Raw genomic sequence first — 21,989 nt, forward strand, 5'->3', positions numbered from 1 at the left:
GAAGGAACATACGCTCCGAGAGGCTTGAAAATTCCATCGGTCGATCGATTTTGTCAACGTGGGCGAGTACGAATCGAATAATTGCGACATTGGAACGAGTTTACGGGGTCATTCGGTGGGCCTGCGATTCGCTGACGGTTCAGTTAGTGCGGGAGCAGCGATCGTACGCATTTTCATCAGTGCGCGAAGCGAATCGTACGTGCGAGGAAAGTCTGATGAAAACGTTGAAAAGTTTGCTGCCGCGTTGAAAATGTCGGAAATAGCTTAGCGGCCTTGTAAAAACGTTCAAGTGGAAAAGTAAAATGAAAAATGGCCACGTCGGCGGCCCGGAGAGCCCTGCCCCGTGGACCGGAAGTGGGCCTTCTGCTGCTCCTGCGTTTTCTCATAACGCTTCTTCGCCAGGATATAATTGATGGCGAGAATCGAGTCTCGGCGGTGCCAACGAGGTCGATGCTCAATCGGTACGATTTCGTGATCGTTGGAGGCGGCTCGGCAGGCTGCGTTTTGGCAAACAGGTTATCGGACAATGAGAATTGGACCGTGTTGCTGCTCGAGGCCGGCGGTGACGAGACGATACTCTCGGACGTACCCATTGTATTTCCGACGTTGCAAATGACCGATATGGACTGGCAATTCCGGACGGAAAGGTCCGACTCTTACTGTCAGGGGATGTACGATCACCGCTGCAATTGGCCGAGAGGTAAAGTCCTCGGGGGAAGCAGCGTGCTCAACGCGATGCTCTACGTCCGTGGCAACCGTCGCGATTACGACGCTTGGCAGACCGCTGGAAATCCTGGCTGGGATTACGACAGCGTTTTGCCCTATTTCAAGAGATCGGAGGACATGAAGATTGCCGAGCTACGAGAAAGTTCTTATCACGGTACCGGAGGCTACCTGAGCATCGAAAAATTTCGTTACCAAACGTCGATGGCCGACTACTTTGTCGAGGCTGGACGGCAAATGAGTTACGAATACGGTGACGTCAACGGAGCCAGACAAACGGGTTTCATGCACGCTCACGGCACCCTCAGAGACGGCTTGCGTTGCAGCACGGCAAAAGCCTTCCTGCGTCCGGTATCGAAGAGGAAAAATCTTCACGTCCGAACTCACGCCTTCGTCGAGGAAATTCTCGTCGGTGAAACCTCGAAAATTGCCTACGCTGTCAAGTTCCGTTATCGCAAAAATTCTCGGTACCTTGTTTACGCGAACCGCGAAATTCTACTCTCCGCCGGCTCCATTCAGTCGCCGCAACTCTTGATGCTCTCCGGAATCGGCCCCCGGGAACATTTGCGCCAAATCGGCATCCCCCTCGTCCACGATCTTCCTGGGGTCGGGCAAAACCTCCAGGACCACGTTGCCATCGGAGGCATCTCTTATCTCATCGAACCTCCCACCGACACCGACGAATTTGGCTTCACTTTCATCGTCCCGCGCTTCTTAAACCTCAACGCGGTCAAAAAATTCTTTGCACACAAAAATGGCCCACTTTTCTTCGTCCCCATGTGCGAGGCCATGGCTTTCATCAATACCAAGTATGTTAACATTATTAATTGAGTATTTTGAGATTAATCATCGTACGACAATTGTCGAATCATTTTCCCACGAACCATTATCGAGCTGACTCGTCTCTGGTTCCTCGAAAGTTCCTGCTCAATTGAAAATTCACTTTATCCGAATAGTTTTGAGGTTTGTTGCAAACCAACAGCTTTTAAACACAATTTTCGTTGAAAAAAGCTTTAAGGTAGAACGATAGGGAGAGGAGTATGCTTTAACATGGAAAACCTTTCGTCTTATCGACTGCACGTGAATTAAGTTTCTGCTTTTCAATTCATATGAAAAAATGATAATTGTATACTTTTAGATGAAAAAATAACTAGTTCAACCGTACACGGAGAGACTTTTATAGCAAAAATTACTATTTTTTTATAGCAACGTCGCCTCATATCCATATTATAATAATAATAATCGCTATAGAGTGTGTCAAATAATGCAAAAGTTTGGGGAACCATTACCGCAGTCCATAGTAAATAACGCGCTGTGCTATATCAAAAATGAACACCGAGCGAATTTTCATTAAAAACATAGTAAATAATGAAATGATTTGATGAAAATTTACGACACAGCAATCGTTTCTCTGTGCTATACGAAAAATTGAATAGTTTCATTTTTTCCTTTTCACCGCATTGAATTTTGCTCAATAACATAGCAAAATTCATGCGCTCACCAAATATATGAGGTGTTGCGGATATAAACACGAAAATTGACTAGGGGCACATAGTAAAAATTCAAGCAGTCGCTTATTCGTTTATGAGTGGATTTTGTGTTCACGTCTCGATACCCGAAATTAGTTATTATTATTATAATAGAAATTAGAATTGCCACTAATAGCTCAGCAGTATTTAAAATCCAATTGTTTCGATTCAGTTTCCATATTAAAATAGATAAAAGGTCCCCATTTCACCTTAAAATCTGGATCAATATTGATGATGCCTGCAGAAAAAGGCCCTGAGTTTTTTGAGACAACACATGTTTGTGTTGAAAAATGTGGAAAAATCTTTGCTATCACGATTGCATTGTCAAATTATTATTTTGATAGACATTATGAAACGTTTGCTATGATGCCGAACATTAATCCTCAATGGTCGGTCATAATTCTCAGTGAATTTGTTGACAGGAATATATGCGTTACCTACAAACTAAAGGCAAGGAATGATAAAAATTACATTCCGAAAACATGGATGTGAAACAATGTGTATAAATAAATACACGTATATATGTGTATTAAAAATTATTCATCACTCCCAACACCTCAATCCGATTCAAGTGCTTCGAAGTGCTCTGCATCAGAAGAATGAATAAAAATACCCAAACATTATTCTTTTATCAAAATACACAATGCTGGCGAATAGTTGAATTTGTTGTACTTCGACTCGCATATAGCGTATAGAGATTCGCAATAGCAACATTTTGTGAAGTAGATCGTGAAAATCGGAAATACCGCATGATAAAATTTCGCAAGGTGTACTCATGAAAATTTACGAAAGGCTAGAGTGACATTCAGATATTGATACATCGTTCGATGTAAAATGTGTCACAGACCTAAATTTTGCCTGTTCTACATAGTAAAATTGGAAAAAACTGCTCTCGGCGTTTAAATTACTATGTATTCTGGTGAAATGTAATATATTGGCGATATAAACCAGCGCTGCTATAATACATAGTAAATATTTATATGTACACATCCGAAATATTCGTGTAAAAGTCTCTCCGTTTAATGTTCCTAATTTTGACGAAAAAAGCTTCTCGTTTTATATTTCAAAATATCAAACATTTGCTTTGACAACAGCAATGCAGGCTTATGGTTTCATTTTTTCACTGTTGCCTGCTCTGCTCAAGCTCGAGGGCAAGTTGTAAAGCGCACTGTTTATAATACCAGAGTGCGTTGATCGGTGCGACGTCGCCGCGTTAGAAGCTGTGTCCGTGAGAAAAGAGAGACAAACTTTGGTTATTCATTTTCGTTTGCACATTGCAGACAAACGGTACGGTGGAATCATTGCAAACTTCGCGAGGGTTATCTTGACAGTTGGTTCATATACTAGTGTTCGTTTCATGAAAAAGTGGCTTTTGTTAGCAGTATTTTTTCAATGTTTTCTGACTCTTTTCCATAAGATCAAATGTAAAAAACTAATTAAATTTTTTCAGAAACGCTACGGTCCAATTTGCATCAAAATCCCTCTTTTTTATATATGGTTGTGTGCCGCCTTAAAACCACGCGTCAATAAATGAAGCTCTTGAACAAAAAACGGCTGTTTTGACAGCTATTTTGATGCCGCCGTTTTTCTTCATCAAAACAGCAGAAAGTTTACTTGTCTTCGGTCATGGCTTCGTCAGTTCACCGAAATCCACGTGTTCGTTTGATCGCAAAGATGATTTGCGAGGATTATAAATCGCGTCTGTTTCCGACAGCAGGAATCGCTTGATTCCGCGGCAAGAAACACTGATTTATAGTACTGCTGCTTGATTTTGTTTTGTTACAAGTCGCATATTTAATTAATCCTGTTTTTCTGAACTTTGTCAAGAGAGAATTATTTTCGTCTAACAAGTAATTTTTTTTCGTCATGTCACGAAATTTTGTCCACTTGTTCACTCGATCGAAATTCTCGGGTCAAAGGTCAACGCTGTTTGATAAAACGGTTTGTTCTCAGGTACGCGAACTCTTCGATCGACCATCCGGACGTTCAATTGTTCTTGTCATCAGCGGCGGACAATACGGACGGCGGTTTGATCGGCAAAAGAGGGCTGGGATTGAACGATCGCACTTTCTCCACTGTTTTCGGGGATATTCTCTTCAACGAAACTTTTTCGGCGATGCCAGTCCTCCTCAGACCGAGGAGTCGAGGATTTATTAAACTCAAGGACAAAAATCCCAGCAGCCATCCCATCATCGTTCCAAACTACTTCGATGACCCTCGGGATTTGGATACACTGGTAATTTTATCGTGCTCGATTAGAAAATTTATAGAACTGTTACGACCTGAGGAAACGGGACATCGAGCGAGCTCAGACGAAGTTGAAGTTTGCAACGCTGGGGCCCAACGAAACGATGTGAAAAAAGGCTCCAATAATTCCAGTGATTCTCCAATTTTCTTCCCTGTCGAATTCGCAATTTGTAGTTTTTCAACCTACACAGCAGTGATTTCGTGAAATAAAAAAAAGTACAAATGTTTTTTTCGTTCATTTCGTCGGACTCGAACGTTGCAAATTCGCTTTGAATTTGCCCGCGTCGATTGAACCTTCGAATAAAATGAAAACAATAATAAAAATCGTTTCGATCGAAATCAATATTCGGCACATTCCGATGGGACCTGTCGCTCGATGATTCACTCGACTGATAAAGACTCTAAAAAAACACGAATAAATTCTCGACCCCCGTGAGTCATGATCGAAAGTTAGGAAAACATTTTGAAAAGTTGTGCAAAGACAAAACGAACGAGTCTCGATTTTTGACAGCTTCGAGTCCGGATACGCTTAGAAAATGTTTATTTTTCAGATCGAAGGAGCAAAATTCATCCACGATTTGAGTAGGACGAAAAAAATGGAGCAATTGAAGGTTCGTCCGAACCGAAACGTCATACCGGAATGCACGAGCCACGAATTTTTGTCGGACGATTTTTGGCGCTGTCACGCCCGTTTTTACACAATGACGATTTACCATCCGACGAGCACGTGCAAAATGGGCCCTGCTAATGATACACGCGCCGTCGTTGATTCACGACTCCGAGTCCACGGCGTAACGGGCCTCAGGGTCATCGATGCTTCGATCATGCCGAACATTGTAAGCGGCAATACCAATGCACCGACGATTATGATCGCCGAGAAAGGGGCCGACATGATCAAGGAAGACTGGGCCGAGCTCCGAAACGAGAAGCTCGACGTTTTTTCGTCCGTTGAGAAATTGGAGAAAATCCGTCGAGGATCGAGCCCCTGGAGCGTCAATGAATATTCGTGACGACAAAAGTGCAGAAACGGCATTTCAAAATTACTCAGAAAATGCGAGCGAGAAGGCAGCTTTTTTTCAATTTTCATCGTCACGAATGTAACAGCGCCTTTTTCAATTACATTATTTTTTATCCTCCTTCAAAATTCGTTGTTTTTTTCGTGTGGGGGGCTTCACGGTATCGTGCAAATGATTCTTGTGTATACTGATTTGACGTGTGATCATTTATCATGAGCGGTAAAAGATGAGGCATGAAATTCGTGTGCGCGATGAAATCTTCACCGGGAGCCGTATATATGCCATTTTTTTCTGCCGAACGTCACAGTACCGGTAACGTTCAGAGATCGCACACTTTGCACTCTTTTACGCGACTGACTCTCTCTCTCTCTCTCTCGATCTCGATCTCGGTAAGTGGAATAACGAATTAGTCACATTTGTTTATCGAAATAAACGTTTGGCATTGTTTTCGGGCCACTGAGAGCCGAAATTTATTCGTGCGGGCACCGAAGCAAATATTTTACTCTTCGGAAGTTCAGGAAGCTTCGTCTATTTCTAACAGTCAAATACAAGGAATCTATACGGTAGTTTTTTTGTATTTTCAGAAAAAGACAAGTTTTTGGGGTGAAACTTTGGTCAAAAATTTGTACAATTTTTTTATTCCTGACTTCGATACAATGCACTTTGACCACTTCTTTTAACAAGCGGTTGAAGTGAGTTGTGCAAAAGTATTAAAAAAAGCAAGAAAAATACAGAAGTTTTGTCAGAAACAAAATGGAAATTGAATAAAACATTTTTCAAGATTTCGAGCGGATTCCATTTTTTTTCATTTGTTAAAATATAATTTAAAAAATAATAAAGTAATTGAAAAATTTTTTTTATTTAAAAATCATAATTTCAAAAATTGTAAGAATTAGAAGACACGTAATTTCCAGTAATTTCTGGAGTCCCCTGTTGTGTCCGACTCTCTCTCCTGTGGATAGAAATTGCAGTAACGGTTGGAAAATTTGTTTTAAACGTTCACGACGTCCATGACGTTCTTACGAAAAATATTGTTGAATTTTACGTAATTGAAGAATGAAAATCAATCAGTAAAAAAAGGGCGAGTAAATGGAGTACAATCGAAGAGGAAAGGGAAAAAAAATTCAATAAATTCTAAAAAAATCGTCGAGTATTGCGAACGAATAGAAGTTATTTGTGGTAAAAATTTAGAGAAATCGAGCGTTCCTCTTAAGGATTGAGCCCCGCGTCAGTCCCGGTTGAGTCGGGCACGTGTTACCGTTGAATTTGACGCTCATTAATGCGGGAATCGCGTCGTTGAAGGCAGATAAGAACGTATCAAGTCCCGTTCGCTCGTCGGGTGTCAAAATATTTAACGAATACCAAGTCTTGAGGTGAAAATCCTTCAGACCACACTTGGCAAAAGCAACTAAACAAAGGAATGAAAACACTCGCCCAGGAAGTTTGCAACATCGGAGTCCAACGAAATGATCGAAAAAACCTTCCAATTATTCCAGTTATCGTCCAATTTCGTTTCCCGGCGAATTTGCAATTCGCAGTTTTCTCATCTACACCAATGATTTCGTGAAATAAAAAATTAACAAATTATAAATATTTTTTTCGTTAAATTCGTTGAACCCCAACGTTGCAAACTGCAGCCAAACATTCGCGAAAGTGAATTTTGAAAGAAATCTTCTCGATAAAATGATTTTTTGGCGAGCCTCAAATTGAGCGAGTACAAACTTTCGTGGTATAAAAGTGCTCTGCTCGTCTCCCGTCTAATCCACGTGGATTTTCTCGAGCACCATCCACGCGAAGAAGCTTCTAAACCACTTGGGAACTCATTAAACTCAATTAACACGAAGTCAAACACATTCGTATCCTGTTGGTATTTTTCTCCCCCCCCCCCCTCCCCCCCGCACTCTCCTCTTTCTCGACATGCTTAAGCGCCACGATCGCTTCTCTCGTCTTCTACTCATATCTCTTTCGTATCACTTCGAGTATAAGTACTTTTCTCAGTGTGTGAGATAAATGAATGAGACTTTACATCGAAGTTAATGTGATCTCGAGGATGCTGAATTAGTTATGACGCAACTTCGTATGCGGAGACTTTTCTCTACGACGGAGTCTTTATGTGGCGGACACGAGAAAGCATTGAAAGGAGAGTGTTTCTTCTTTCAATGCAAGACAGTTGTTGGTCTCGCTGGTATCTTTGTGATTTATCGTGTACCGGGTGGGACGAAACGAAGTGCGAATAATTATGCTTCGGTATGTGTTTGTTCGAGTAACATCACGCTCCGAAACGAAGGAAAGTGAAATTTGTCAAAATCGGGGTGATTCTCGAGAGAGGGGAGCTCGAACAATGGCTCATTTTCGAGGAAAAATCGTCGCCGCTGATCCTCGTGAAAATATTAATCGATTCGGAGATTCGCGAAGGACGTTGAAGTTTGCGACGTTCGAGTCCAACGAAATTAATCAAAATAACATTTGTAATTAACCAATTTTTTATTTCACGAATCGTTGGCGTGGAATGAAAAACTGGGAATTGCGGATCAGGCGGGTAACAGAATTGCAGAATTTCTGGAAGTGTTGGAGTTCTTTTTACATCGTTTCGATGGACTCCAACGTTGCAAACTCCGGCGTCATGCGATTGGAATGTTTTCTTTGACACGAAACGACTCTCAAAATTTCAAACGGGAAATCGAACCCTGAAGATATCGATGCTCCTTCTCGACACGGAATTGCCCTTGGACGAGGCGAATATATTTATACACGATACACGATTCGTATACAGTAGCCCAAAACGAGGCAGCCCCCGAGGGAAAAGCGATTAGTTCGCCTCTTGTCATTGTCAGTCTCGTTGCTCTCTTCGCGATCGCTATCCCAGAACCAGTGGGGAAAGGAATCTCCCCCTCTCTCTCTCTCTCTTCCTCTTGCTTTTTTACTCTCTTGGAGTTTCGTCTCATATCCAGCAGAGAGATCAGCAACTCCGCTGTCCGAGGTTCGAGAACCCGAGAGAGCTCTCTTTGAGTTTCAGCCTCGTCAGTACATAGCAGCTACTGTTCGACGAAGGGTGTCCCAATTTTTGGGAGCTCCGGAGCCCTCGGAGGCAGAGCGTTTTTTAAAATCACTAAACAATCGGATCGGGGGTTAATCAACCCCCTGATTTCTCTCGTTATGCACGATTCGCAGTTTTTTTTGCTCGCTTAATCGCTCGATCAGCTCCATCCTCCGAGTCGATTTTTCACCGGTTAAATGCACGATTATTCCGACCGGAATTTCGCCGCGGGGTACGCTGCTTGTTCGAAAATAGCGTGGAGATGATTCACTGAAACCTCATGCACGATCTTCAGCTCACTTTCAATCGCATTACTCAAACTTATTAAACGAAAGATTATCATACACTGGCGAAATGTGAGAGTGCATCTTTTCTCGCTGACTCACATTCGGGCTACCGAAGAAAGACTTTCGAGCTAAACGTACCCAGCCATGTGGTTGACACTCGTGTGCTTATCTGTATAGGGTGGACCGTCAGAATCGCGTAGACTTTTGGTAACAGAATAAACAATTTGCTTTTATGATCGTTCGAACGATTCCACTGACGAGGAGGTTTCCAATGTTTTTTTTTCTCAGCGGTTTCGTGCATGCTCCAAAGCGAAGAACTGCCATGAGGATTTTTTGGTGCATCGCTCTTTCGTTCGTAGCTTTGACTCCCAACGAGATCGCCGGAAGTGCCATCGAAAGGGTAAGCAAATAAAAAGTACGATTAACCTCACGTCGGAATATTTGAATTTCTATTATAAACTTGAACTCCGACGAGGAGAATCGTTGTGAAAATATAAAATCCTCGAAAATCCTCGTTCGGCTAGCTCGTCTCGACTTTCTTACGAAAGCATTGTCGAAATCTTGAGAATCATTCCGATGCGGAATATGTCGAGCAAACAACGAGTTTCGCAACGATTTACCTTCAGCTTGGCGCAATCACGGGGGAAAATGTTTTTCGAGGGAAGGGGCCGGTTCAAAGCGAGGTGGCATTTTGCGAGATGCGGGTTTATTATCAATTTGGGTCAAGGTTACTTTCGGGCCTCGTTCGCCAAATCTTAACCGCGGAATGACTTTTTGGGCATTTTCAAATGGACTACCAGTGAAGTAAGATCGTGCGAAGTCGAACGAGCGTTCTTGGTTTTCTTTCTGTATACAAGAATTAGTTTCACGATTGATCGATAGAAGAAAAAGTTTGATTGGAGAATGAACAGCTCTTTGATCATGGATATCACGAGCTCGAATAACTCGCTTTCAAAAGTGGTTCGTATTGAGGAAATTTATTTGTTTTCGACGCAATCTACAGAGTTGGAAATCGGCTGGTGGATTCGAGTCGCTCGATCATTGCCCAAGATGAATAATCGTCCTTTTCATTTCGTTTCATTTTCTTGGAGAAAAGCCGCCTCTTATCAGCGCCGAATATGCGTGCAAACATATGAACTCGGGCAATGGATGCAGCTTCGAGGACACTCCCTTCATGGAACGCTCGTGCGGCCGTCTCGCGAGCTTCATGATGATGCTACAGGCTACAATGATGACGAGGTGCGACATCGCCGATCCGTGTCGGCGGGCTGGCAAGGATGAGATCGTCGAAGGCGAATGGTACGTTCGGAACTGCATTGAGGAAAGAAATTCGATGATTCGAGCAAGCTTTTTATTGCTTCAACGAATATCGTGAAGCTCTGGCCTCAGCCTCGTTTTCGTTGTAGTGAGAAACACACTTGAATCGAGAACTGAGAATTTCGTTCCTTTCGTCACGGTTTGTTGCTCCAACGAAAATTCTGTCGACTTGACAAATTCCGTTTCTCAGTGCGTCTGAAAATAGTTTCTCATTTCCTACGTAAGACCCGGCCTTGTGATAGCGATTTTGGAATAATCGATTTCAAGCTCAACGGTTTTTACGCACGGTTATTTGGTGAAGGGGAAATTAGGGCAATTCCAACGGCCTGAGGGAAATTCCTTAATAACCAACCACACGATGAAATTATTAAGTCAATTTTCGATCTGTTTTACTCTCTGATATCTCGTTTACAATTCCCAATGTAAATTTTAACAAATAGATGGAGAAATTGCTAGATATTTACAAAAAACAACACTCCGTAAAATTTGGATTTACCCCGAACTTCCGGGGTCATTCCGGACGGCCCTTGGGCTGAATCTTTTTTCAAAAGAAAAATAACTTTTTTGTTTTCACATCGTTCATTGCTATACATTTATCAACTCAATATCATACATTGGTGTTTTCTTTCATATGTGTATTTACGACGTTACTGAAATTTGAAAACAATCAATCGATATGGGGTAAGAGCAGAGAGTCCGTAATTTCCCCAAACAAGCCGTTGAAATGACCCCAAACTGCGAAATTTCACAAGTTCATTAATGATTCAAAAACAGTAGGGTAAGCCCAAGTCTGAACTGCGTTGATCGTTCTTATATAGAATAATGATATTAAATGAATTTTTTTAAGGAGGGTGGCTACATTCGTCAAAATGATAAGAAATTGATCAAATTTGGTGATAATGCTCTTCAACATCAAGTGCGAAGACACAATTTTTTTCAAAATTTTCTTCTGCTTAGTTATCGAGTAATTACGCATTAAAGCAGATTTATTATGCCCGGAATGTATATGGAAACGCTATATGCTTATACACGTGAACTTTAGTGATCAATAACTCGATAACTGTAGAGAAGAAAAATCTTAAAAAAATTGTATTGTCAAATTTGGCACTAAACAATATGTTCACCAAATTTTATTAAATTCTTATTATTTTGAGATTTTTCATGTATTTAACATGGTTTAGCATGGCAACATTGTATCGTCGCTATCCACCCTCCTTAAGATGATGGATCAGTCGGTAATCACAACCGTGAGTGCGAGAGAGATAGCTGCAAATTTTGAAAACGAAATTTTTCCACATCGTTCGTCTGATCGAAAAAATAAAAATGTCATCGGATTTTTGCGATCGTGATGCGTACGATGACATTTTTATTAATTTAATCGGACGAACGATGTCAAAGAGGTTCAATTTCAAAAATTCGAGGTGTGATTACCGACTGATCCATCATCTTAAGAACATTGAAACCGTTTATCCCCCGTAGTTTCATCAATTTAATGTATCGACAAAAACCAGATCAAAATGTAAGAAATTTTACGATCGGTCTTACCTCGAAGAAAATAAATCACTTCACGCCTCGAACAATGCGAGTAGACTAAACAACGGTAAGGCTGTCGCATGAATTGAAGTGCGCGAAAGTCGGACTTTCTGAATATAAAGATATTACGGTGTCCGTATTTACCCTGCGTCCGGAATTACCCCACTCTTCCTTAAAACGCTGTTTTTATGAGCGAATGATCGATCAGGTGACATTTTCTTTCTCGGTGTCTTAGGTTTGATTTTATAATCGTGGGTGCAGGGGTCGCGGGTCCTGTAATAGCCAGACGGCTCGCTGACCACGAGCCTTGGTGGAGAGTTCTGTTGATCGAGGCTGGACCGGAAGAGCCGACGATGACTTCGCTGCCCGGTTTTGCTTTCAACGCGATCGGTACACATCTCGATTGGAATTATGAGACGGAGCCTACGCAGCCTAATCCTACTGCGTGCTTAGGTGAATGAAACGAAGGTCTTTTCACTTCCACGGGGAATCCGACGCTCGTAAAACTCAGTCTGCACGGTTTTGAATAAAAAATGTTCCCTTTGGCGAATAGAGTCGACGATTTTAGTCCCTGAAAACATTTCAAGTGGCAGTATTTTGAAGGATCATCCGTAGATTCCACAATTTCGTGATAATGAAACTCGAATTCCACTGATTCGTTTTTCCACCCACAGAGAACGGTGGCCGGTGCAAATGGCCTCGTGGAAAAATGGTTTCGGGAACGGGAGGTCTGTACGGCATGATGTACGCGCGTGGGCATCCGGAAATATACAACAAGTGGTCTCGCAGCGGGAACAAAGGTTGGTCGTACAGCGAGATCGAGCATTACTTCGAGCATGCGGAGAACCCTGAGAAGCCTGACATGACTTCGGACCGGAAGTTTGCGCGAGTGGAAAACGGTGGTCCCCTGAAGATCAAGTATTTCAATCACAAGCCCGAATTTGCGGAGGAATTATTGTCAGCGGCGAGAGAATTGGGCTATCGGACGTCGAATTTAGTGGGAAATAATCAAACTGGATTCATGGTAGCGCCGATGATAACGGAGAACGGTCAGCGAGGCACGACTTCTCGGTTCTACCTGAGACCGGTGATGCACAAATCGAACATCAAAGTCTTGACGAACACGAGAGTCACGAGACTGCTCACGGGCCAATGGGAGAGGCGAATCAGGTCGGTCGAAGTTGTCGATAAAAATGGCAACGTCCGGATAATCAAAGCTGACAAAGAGGTCATTTTGGCTGCGGGAGCAATCGGCTCGCCTCAAATTTTGTTGAACAGCGGAATCGGCCCCGCAAAAGACTCAACGAGGCTTGGAATAAAATGTGTTGCCGACCTCCCCGTCGGCAAGAATCTTCACAACCACGTCTCCGTCGGAATAAAAATGAGCATCCGGGACACCCACTACGAAGCCATCGGCCAGAACTCGATGACCGAGTACCTGGCCAATCGCACGGGCCCCTTAGCCAGCACCGGCTTGACCCAGGTCACCGCTTTCCTCCAAAGCTCGTACGCTACCGCGGGCGTCCCCGACATACAAGTTTTCTTCGATGGCTTCGGCTCGAAGTGCACCATCGGAGGCCATTCCAATGAGTGTCCCGGTGGAACGATCGGCAACTGCCCAGCGAGACGCGAAATCGTCGCGAGGCCGACTACCGTCATGGCTAAATCCAGAGGCGTCTTGAAATTGAGGTCGAAAAATCCTCTCGATTCGCCCCTCATATATCCCAATTACTTCGAAGAACGCGAAGACATGAATATTCTCATTGAAGGAATCAAGAAAGTTGCTGATTTGACGAAAACTCCGACCATGAAAAAATGGGATCTCCGACTCGAGGGGATTCCCATTCCCGCTTGCTCGACGTGAGTTTTTTTATTTTCCGAGGAAAAGGTTTTCACTCGAAAATCAACGAATTCATTAATTCCAATTTGAAAAATCGAAAAATTCATTGAAACTTTTCAAATTATGAGTTCACGTGACAATCAGAAAAACATTCGCGTTTTCAGTTATCGTTTCGGGACCGATGCCTACTGGGAGTGCCTGATCCGTCAGCAGACAGGTCCGGAGAACCACCAATCAGGATCCTGCAAAATGGGACCGGAGGGCGACGAGTCGGCAGTCGTAGATCCGGAGCTGCGAGTCCACGGTTTGAGAAACGTGCGAGTCGCCGATGCTTCGGTATTCCCAATTGTTCCTAACGCGAATCCGGTCGCTGCCATAGTTATGGTAGCCGAGAAGGCTTCCGACATGATAATCAAAACTTGGCTTAATTTACGATGACAAAAGTCCAGTTGATTCTCGCCTTCGTTAATAAACACACTTTGATTATCAAAAGCTTCATTCTTTCAATACGTCAAAGTCCCTCTCCGAGCGAAGGAGCTCTCCAAACTTCCATTTCCGGACGATTTCTCTTCGTTATCGTTCGACGTCATTACTTTTTTCGTACTCTCACGTTATCAAGGATCTCGTCGGATCAGTGATTTTTTTCTAAACCGTCTGCGCACATGAGCTATCCGCGTCACGATTATATTTCCTTTCGTACACCGATCTGTAAAACGAGAACGTCTAGCCGAACCACAAAACATGACCGGGCTGGCCAAGGTCGTGATCGATGTCAGTTACGATGACTTTTTTTCATAATGGAGAAAAATGTTTTATTAAATTATTTCAAAATTCTGACGATAAATACCGTTTTTTTAATAGAATGCAGAATCTTTAAGCAGCTTGAAAAAAAAAATGTCAATTTCATGATAAGGAAGTGTTCGAATCGATGATTTCAACATGAAAAAAAATATTACGAGTGAAACCTGTTGAATATTGAAAAAAAAGGATTTTTATTATGTGATACGAGAAATTTCACTGTGCCGTAAATATTAACGTTCATAATTTCGAATTCGTCAAACTTTTGTCAATTTTTCTATTTCGGTTAATATTTTCATCTGTAAACGCCATCTGCGGACCTTGTTTGCAGAACTGAGCACAGGTTTTATAAAAATGTTTCTTCCTATGTTTATTTACGAACTACACAAAAAACCGAATATCTGTAAATTGAATATGTATTGAAATACATACTATCTCCGGAACAAGTTATGGACAAGCTAGTTGAAATGCAAAGTAGAAATTGATATTCTTCGTTTGTGCGTGGAGGGATACCGCGGGCAGATAAAGTCTCGCAGAAAAATATGTCGTAGTAAGACGACAGTTTCGCCAGTTATACCCGAGCTTTCTAGAGTGCTGGATCGTTCTTTTCCTTTCATACGACCATCACGATCTCACGGTGAGTTCGTATTGCATTCATCTACGTTGCATTAAGGATGTTTGGCACAAAAGTCTAAATAATTAGAAATTGATCAAATTTGCGGTGATAATGTTCTTCAACATCAAGTGCGAAAACACCATTTTTTTAAATATTTTCTTCTGCTTATTTATCGAGTAATTACGCATTAAAGCAGATTTCTTATGCCCGGAATATATATATATGGAAACGCTATGCTTATACACGTGAACTTTAGTGATCAATTACTCGATAACTGTACAGAAGAAAAATCTTAAAAAATTTGTATTATCAAATTTGGCACTAAACAATATGTTCACCAAATAAAATTCTGATCATTTTGAAATTTTTTATGTTTTTAGCATGGTTTAGCATTACAACATTGTATCACCTGTACCAAATATCCTTAAACTTAGAAACAAGAACAGTTGGAGGTGTTCAATGAATATGAAAAAATTACAACTAAAAATAGCAGTTTTTGCGGTTTTCATGCGGCATATTTCAAGAAAATCTGAATATCATTTATCTAAAAACTATAATAGCACACAGCGATCTTCACGAGGTTTCAAGTCTTGGAAATATAACATCGGCAAGAATTAAGGTAGATCATGCCCGTAGGATCGTATTTTATGGGTGTCTCAATTGGAACGATTTTTACTCCTTAATTAAACATATCATCACTTTTGATTAATGTCAGAGTTATTCATTCGAAATTGTAAATACATAACGGAGAGATTTTTGGGGAGAGTACGATTTCCGAGGCGCCAAGATTTGACGATTGATTCTTTATATTTCGACCATTCTAAAACGAATTACAAGAATAAAATTTTTGCGTATTCGGCTTCCTTAAGGAGTTATGACCATTTGAAGTTGAAAAAAAGTGTTTTTTTGCTATTGATGATAAATTTCTAACGCACGCGAATACGTGAGGGTATTAATATCTTGCGTTGAAATGATTTTTCGAAGTATAAAATAGTATTTTTAATAGTGTTTCAATGCCGTATTAAAACATTGCGCCTTGATTTTCAAAATGTGTGCGCTAAATTGCAGACTATTAGCGTAACCCGGAAAACACCACGTGGAGGTTGTCTTGTTGTGTTGTTGTTTTGTGTTGTTTACCATCTCCTGTTTCAATTTGCGTTCATTTGTTTATTTGGCAGTATAAGCGAACATTGTTACAAAATATAACTTCAATTCATTGGGGAAAGTACGATGATTTCGGAGGCGCCAAGATTTAACGATTGATTCCGCACACACATCGAAAGTGCTTCAAACCCACCCAACGATTCCGCGCACACATCGCAGGTGCTTCAAACCCGCTCAACGATTCCGCACACACATCGAAGGTGCTTCAAACCTACCCAACGATTCCGCACACACATCATAGGTGTTCCAAGCCCGCCCAACTATTCCGTACACACACCGAAGGTGCTTTACACCCACCCAACGATTCCGCACACACATCAAAGATGTGTCGAATGGAAAAATGAATTTCAACATTTTTATAAATTAAAAAAAAAACGCGCCTCAACGTTACAAACCCTATTGAGTGATGTTCCGGACCCACCCAAAAATCAAAAACAGTATTCTAACGAGTTTTCGACAAATTTTCAAAGGATTGTGATTCGATGAATTGTGATTTGACGAATTGTGATTCGACGAATTGTTTTCGACGAATTTTCCCCAAATCACCGTTCCACCCCCTTAAATTTTTTTATTTTTTTTAATTTTGATTTTCATTTTACTGCAAAATAGTATCATTTCCGATAAAAAAAAGGGCGCTACGTGGTCCAAATTAGGGAGCATACACATCATAATGATACTTCAACTTTTAACCCCCCGTTTCACCCCCTTAAAGGCAAAATTTCGATTTTTTTTACTCTTGAAAAACATCTTATTTTGGGCTAATTATGAAGACTGCATGGTCAAAACTTGGCGCCTCGGAAATCGTACTCTTGCCAGATTTTTATACGAAAAATTACTATGTAGTCATTGCATCGTGGAACCAAGTCGTCATAAGAAAATTTTAAACATAAGTAAACATAAGAAAACAAAAAAAAACCACACACTTAGAAGTTATTACGATTCCATGAAAAAAATAGAATGGAATATAGTAAAAATATTAGAGCTTGTCACGACCTTGTAGATTTACTCCGATACGTTGGAAGAGATTACATGGGAACATAATAAAATTTTCAACATCATTTTGTTCCTTGTACATTTTCAATGATACTGTGGGACAAATTACGATGGCCCATAGTAAATTACTTTACTATTCTTCCCCCTCCCCACGCATTCATAGAACTTTGCTCGTTCATGAGCAAGCATTCCATTCAGCGTTCATCGAGCAACGAAAATGACCGTGTGTGGAGTCGGAACAATGTACGTAACCAAAGTTTTTCAGAAGTTTTTATCGCATCGATCAAAAAACAGAAATTGACAGGTGGTCGGCAATATAACTATGGAATAGTTACAATTACGCAACCTACTGATTACGTACAAGTTGACCGGTCTCGACGGTAACGTTTACATTCCTAAGACGTGGATCTAAGATAAAATGAAAAATAATTATCAGTAAAATTTGGTTAGTGTAAGAATTTTTTTGTACATATTTTTATAAATAAAATATACTGTGATTAAAATTATGGTAATTATGCAGTTTTTTTGTAATTATGCAAAAAAAAAAAAATTCCCCCACTTTTCGAAAAAGTAACCAAACTGCATAATTACCAAAATTATTTAGCGTTGTTTCCTTTACACCCTAATTACGAATCATCCAAATGCCGTGACCACTAATACATTTTTTGCTAACGCTAACTACATTTGCAACGATAGGAGAGAAAACGAAAGGCGAAAGGGGGGCAGAGCATATGGAAGGGCGTGTACCAATTAAAAACAATTTAATCGCAGCCGAAATTTGTATAGATCTATATAAATTTGCACCACAGCCACAGGATCGAATATTGGTGAAGGACCATAGTAAAATTTGGTACTGGTGAATAGCCAGATTTTATTAATATAGAAAAACATAGTAAAATTTCCACACGGTGAAACGTCAAGTATTTTACTGTGTTCGAATAACGATGTTTCGTGAACGACAGATTACTTTCCTCTAAAACTGAGGCTTTTCTATAAATTACTATGTGAAATTACAAAAATTAGCGTAATGTCTACACGGTACCGCGTTACCACAAACTATAGTAAAAATTACGAGAAAACGAATTCAAAAATTCGTATAATAATCTCTCCGTGGCATTATTTCAACTTATCTTTTGGCGAATGAAATTACAAGTCATCAATTCATCGGGGATCCATCACTGACTGAACGCCAATTTTCATTCGTCCCTGACGAAAATATCGCAGTTTTTTATGTAAAAAATCGCATTGGAGAGCGCAAAGGGAAAACACAACGGAAAATGGATCAAGAAAAAGTATTAATGAAAAGACAGAAGCCTGTGACAGGAATGGGCCAAACCAAAAAGAAACAAATTTCCGAAATAAGCAAATGCGAGTTTACGAGTGCTCATTTTATCAATTTCGTTCAATCTTTAACGTAATTTGTTTTTATTACTAGTAAGACAATCGTCTCGAATTTTGTTCCCTTGATATGGAAAAATAAACGATTTTTCACGCACAGTGCATATAAACCTGTGTATTATTCTTCGTTTGTCTCAATAACCAATAAAACCCTTAAAATTTGATATGCGTGTCAGTCGACTACCCATTTAAACTCTGAGTAAATTTCTAAACTTTCTTAAAAAATCGTTTCGCGCATGAGCTACCTTAATTGAAGCTCTTAATTCCATTTCGCAACACTCAAATAGCAATCAGTTCTCGGCTCTTGATAAATTGAAGGAGCGCATAAAAATGGTGGTATACAAACTTTTTCGAAAATTGAAGTGAAAGAATTCATTTTCATTTTCATTTTTATCACTGAACAATAGTAATGAAGCGAAAATATCTTGTGGCCGTATCAACTTTTTCAGTGTAGGCAATATTTTATTTTCACTTTGTCGCACGCGTGTGCTGCGGTGCCAAGTTTCTCAACAGCTCTTTCCATATTCGTGTCGATCTATTTTTAGAAGTATTTTAATCGTTTTTCTCCATTACATTAAAATCGTAGCGTCATTATCATTTTGTAGAACTTTAACAAACTCTGCGAGGTGGAAAGGCGATTTAATCAGCCGTTAAAGCGGGAATTCATTTGCCTTGAATGCATCGCGATACGCGGTTATCTGCGTCAGTTAGAGATTTAGAGATTCTGACGGTAAATAGATTCAGCTTTCGTAATTTTTTTCCATTCAATTAAAACGCATTATCACCGTTCGGACGGTGACGAATGTTTCTAACTGATCTTTGAATCGATAAAATTTTTTTGCTCGTTCCGAAATGTTTGTGACAATGGGAAAAAAAATTTGTTTTCAGAACGAAATAAATACGCCGGTAACGACGATGGAGTCCTGTCTGACGCAGAGTTGCGCTGGAGCCGCAAGCGGAACGTCGGGCTCGGTATTCGTGCAGCTCGTGCAGAGCCTTTTAGTAGCGCAATGCTCGTTGAGCAAAGATTCGAATTATCCGGCGGATCGGAAGAGCGAGGTGTTGGCGAATTTGGATGAGAGTTACGACTTCGTGGTGGTCGGCGGAGGGAGCGCGGGCTCTGTCACAGCGAGCAGACTCTCAGAGAATCCAAATTGGAAAGTATTGCTGATCGAGGCTGGTAAGAATCCTTCGATAGCCAGTCACGTACCGGCGTTGGTGCTCACTCTCCAGGGCTCGGAGGAAGATTACGCGTACGAGGTCGAACCGGACGAGAAGTCCTGTCAGGCAATGAAGAAGAAGCGGTGCATATGGGCAAAGGGGAAAGCTCTGGGCGGGAGTTCAGTGATCAACGCGATGTTGTATGTGCGCGGTAACGATCGCGATTACGACGAGTGGGCGGCGCGAGGTAATCCGGGATGGAGTTTCGAGGAGGTTTTGCCTTATTTCAAAAAGTCAGAAAACTATCCGGCCGAGCTGGTGGCTAAGGTCGGGGGCAAGTTGTTCGGAAGCGGGGGCCCGCTGTCGCTGCAAACGTTCAACTACTCGGACACGAACGCGCAGGAAATCCTGTTGGATGCCGTTCGGGAGTTGGGCTTGCCGGTATTCGAGGCTGTCAACGATGGAACTTACGTCGGTTATGGAAGAGCGCATGGAACTGTTGAAAACGGAGCCCGGAAGAACGTTGCAGAGGCTTTTCTCTCGGTGGCCAAAGATCGCAAGAATTTGTTCGTGATGAAATCGTCCAAGGCGGAGCGAGTAGTTCTCGATGGGAACCGGGCCACGGGAGTGGTCGTCAAGCTCCCCGACGATCGCTCCATCACGGTCAAAGCATCGAAGGAAGTTATTCTGTCGGCCGGAAGCATCGAGAGCCCGCGGCTGTTGATGCTCTCGGGTATAGGGCCGAAGGAACATCTGAAGGAGGTTGGGATCCGAGTCGTCGCGGACTTGCCGGTCGGTCGGAACCTCCAGGACCACGTTCTTTGGCTGGGAATCCAACTGGAGTACGTCAACGCTTCGGTCAGCGATTTGCCTCCGACGTGGTGGTTGGATCAGGCTTACAATTACTTGGTTCACAGAACCGGAGAGTTTACGACACTGGGTTCGATCGACTTGCTCGGTTTCGTCGATACGAAAGATCCGGACTCGAAGTATCCGGACGTGGAATTTCACCACACGATCGTACCGCGCGGACAGAGTCTCAAAGTCCAGACTCTACTGGCAGCTTTCGCGATCGACGCTGAGACGATCGCGGCCGCGGAAAAAGCCACTCTCGAAAGCGACGTCATCTGGATGCTCCCGGCTTTACTGAGGCCCAAAAGCGTGGGAGAGCTCACATTGCGAAGCTCCAATCCTGACGACCGCCCGAAAATACACGCTAATTACTTCGCCGAACGCGACGACGTCGAAACCATGCTGAGGAGCGTCCAATACGCCAAGAAACTCTTGAACACTCGGGCCATGAAGAAACTCGGCGCGAAACTCCGTCACTTCAAAATTCCTGGATGTTCCCAGCACAAATTTGACACCAGGGAGTATTGGGAATGCAGCCTGAGACACGTCGCCGGAACTGTTTATCACCCCTGCGGGACCGCCAGAATGGGACCAGCCGACGACCCCACCGCGGTCGTTGACTCCCGATTAAAGGTTCACGGCATCGAATCCCTCAGAGTAATCGATGCTTCGATCATGCCAAACCTACCCAGTGGCAACACCAACTCTCCCACTCTCATGATCGCTGAGAAAGCTTCCGACATGATAAAAAAGGATTGGTCCAAGAAGGAAGAGCTTTGAACGAACTCGAAGATTCGATCTCGTTCCACCATATTTTATTGCACTCTTCATCAATTTTCCTTTTTCCTAATCTTTTCATACCAATGTAGATTGGATGCACTGCGTTCGCTGTGGCAAAAAAGCGTACAATTTCTCACCCCCCCCCCCCCCCTCCCCGGCTGTTTTATTCTTCGAAACAGTAATTTTCTGTAGGCAATATCGAAAGGAAAGCGAAGCAGCAAGAAATCATTGATTGAAACCACAAACACGAGAACACCGAGTTAAGTGTGCCATGACGAAGAATTCCTCGCGACTGTTCCACTACGAGATTGGTCCATGGAGCCTTGCCGGAGAAACTAAGAGTATGGAATAGAAAAAGAAAAAGATTTAATATCGATCGAAAAAAATGAGCTCCTTAATGTCGTTCGTACACGAAATTATTTTGCAATTCATTTGATGTGGTTGACCACGATTGCACATGTCGAGGAATGTACTTCGAAGCTCGTAAAATTCAACATTTTGTTTATTGAAATAATTAAGATGATAAGAGTGTAATGTTGTTGGAAAGCTTGATAAATTATTACGATTTGCCTCTAGAGTACAAATATACTAGACGACACGCGAGAATCATGCTAATCGAATAAAATGCTAATGCCAATTGAATTGTAAATGTTGCTAATTGAATAAAGAAAGTTCATGATTTACTGAAATATTCCATT

The 21,989-nt window shown here is 41.8% G+C and overlaps 4 protein-coding genes across 7 annotated transcripts in view; 3 read left to right on the plus strand and 1 right to left on the minus strand.

The window, feature by feature from the left end:
* Window positions 1-21,989, minus strand: part of Flo2 (flotillin-2) — a 121,352-nt gene that overhangs the window by 16,376 nt on the left and 82,987 nt on the right. The gene's annotated exons all lie outside the window — the stretch shown is intronic.
* On the plus strand, window positions 152-5,643 carry LOC122407857 (glucose dehydrogenase [FAD, quinone]-like). Its single transcript, XM_043414319.1, has 3 exons — window positions 152-1,532; window positions 4,206-4,488; window positions 5,051-5,643. The coding sequence occupies exons 1-3, from the start codon at window positions 310-312 to the stop codon at window positions 5,507-5,509; spliced, it is 1,965 nt and encodes a 654-aa protein (XP_043270254.1). The 5' UTR covers window positions 152-309; the 3' UTR covers window positions 5,510-5,643.
* LOC122407858 (glucose dehydrogenase [FAD, quinone]-like) lies at window positions 7,497-14,021 on the plus strand. Of its 3 annotated transcripts, XM_043414320.1 has the most exons (6): window positions 7,497-9,046; window positions 9,128-9,239; window positions 9,936-10,138; window positions 11,925-12,142; window positions 12,364-13,549; window positions 13,694-14,021. In XM_043414320.1, exons 2-6 carry the CDS (start codon window positions 9,162-9,164, stop codon window positions 13,965-13,967), a joined length of 1,959 nt encoding a protein of 652 aa, XP_043270255.1. In that variant the 5' UTR covers window positions 7,497-9,046; window positions 9,128-9,161; the 3' UTR covers window positions 13,968-14,021. The 3 variants fall into 3 exon arrangements, with proteins under 3 accessions (XP_043270255.1, XP_043270256.1, XP_043270258.1); XM_043414321.1 differs by lacking the exon at window positions 7,497-9,046 and having other exon boundaries at window positions 9,153-9,239; window positions 9,931-10,138; XM_043414323.1 differs by lacking the exons at window positions 7,497-9,046; window positions 9,128-9,239 and having other exon boundaries at window positions 9,985-10,138; window positions 11,951-12,142.
* Window positions 14,816-21,980, plus strand: LOC122407861 (glucose dehydrogenase [FAD, quinone]-like). The gene is made up of 2 exons (XM_043414328.1): window positions 14,816-14,964; window positions 19,387-21,980. The coding sequence occupies exon 2, from the start codon at window positions 19,414-19,416 to the stop codon at window positions 21,289-21,291; it is 1,878 nt and encodes a 625-aa protein (XP_043270263.1). The 5' UTR covers window positions 14,816-14,964; window positions 19,387-19,413; the 3' UTR covers window positions 21,292-21,980.

Source organism: Venturia canescens, chromosome 3 (genome assembly GCF_019457755.1).
Source record: "Venturia canescens isolate UGA chromosome 3, ASM1945775v1, whole genome shotgun sequence".
NCBI lineage: Eukaryota > Metazoa > Arthropoda > Insecta > Hymenoptera > Ichneumonidae > Venturia > Venturia canescens.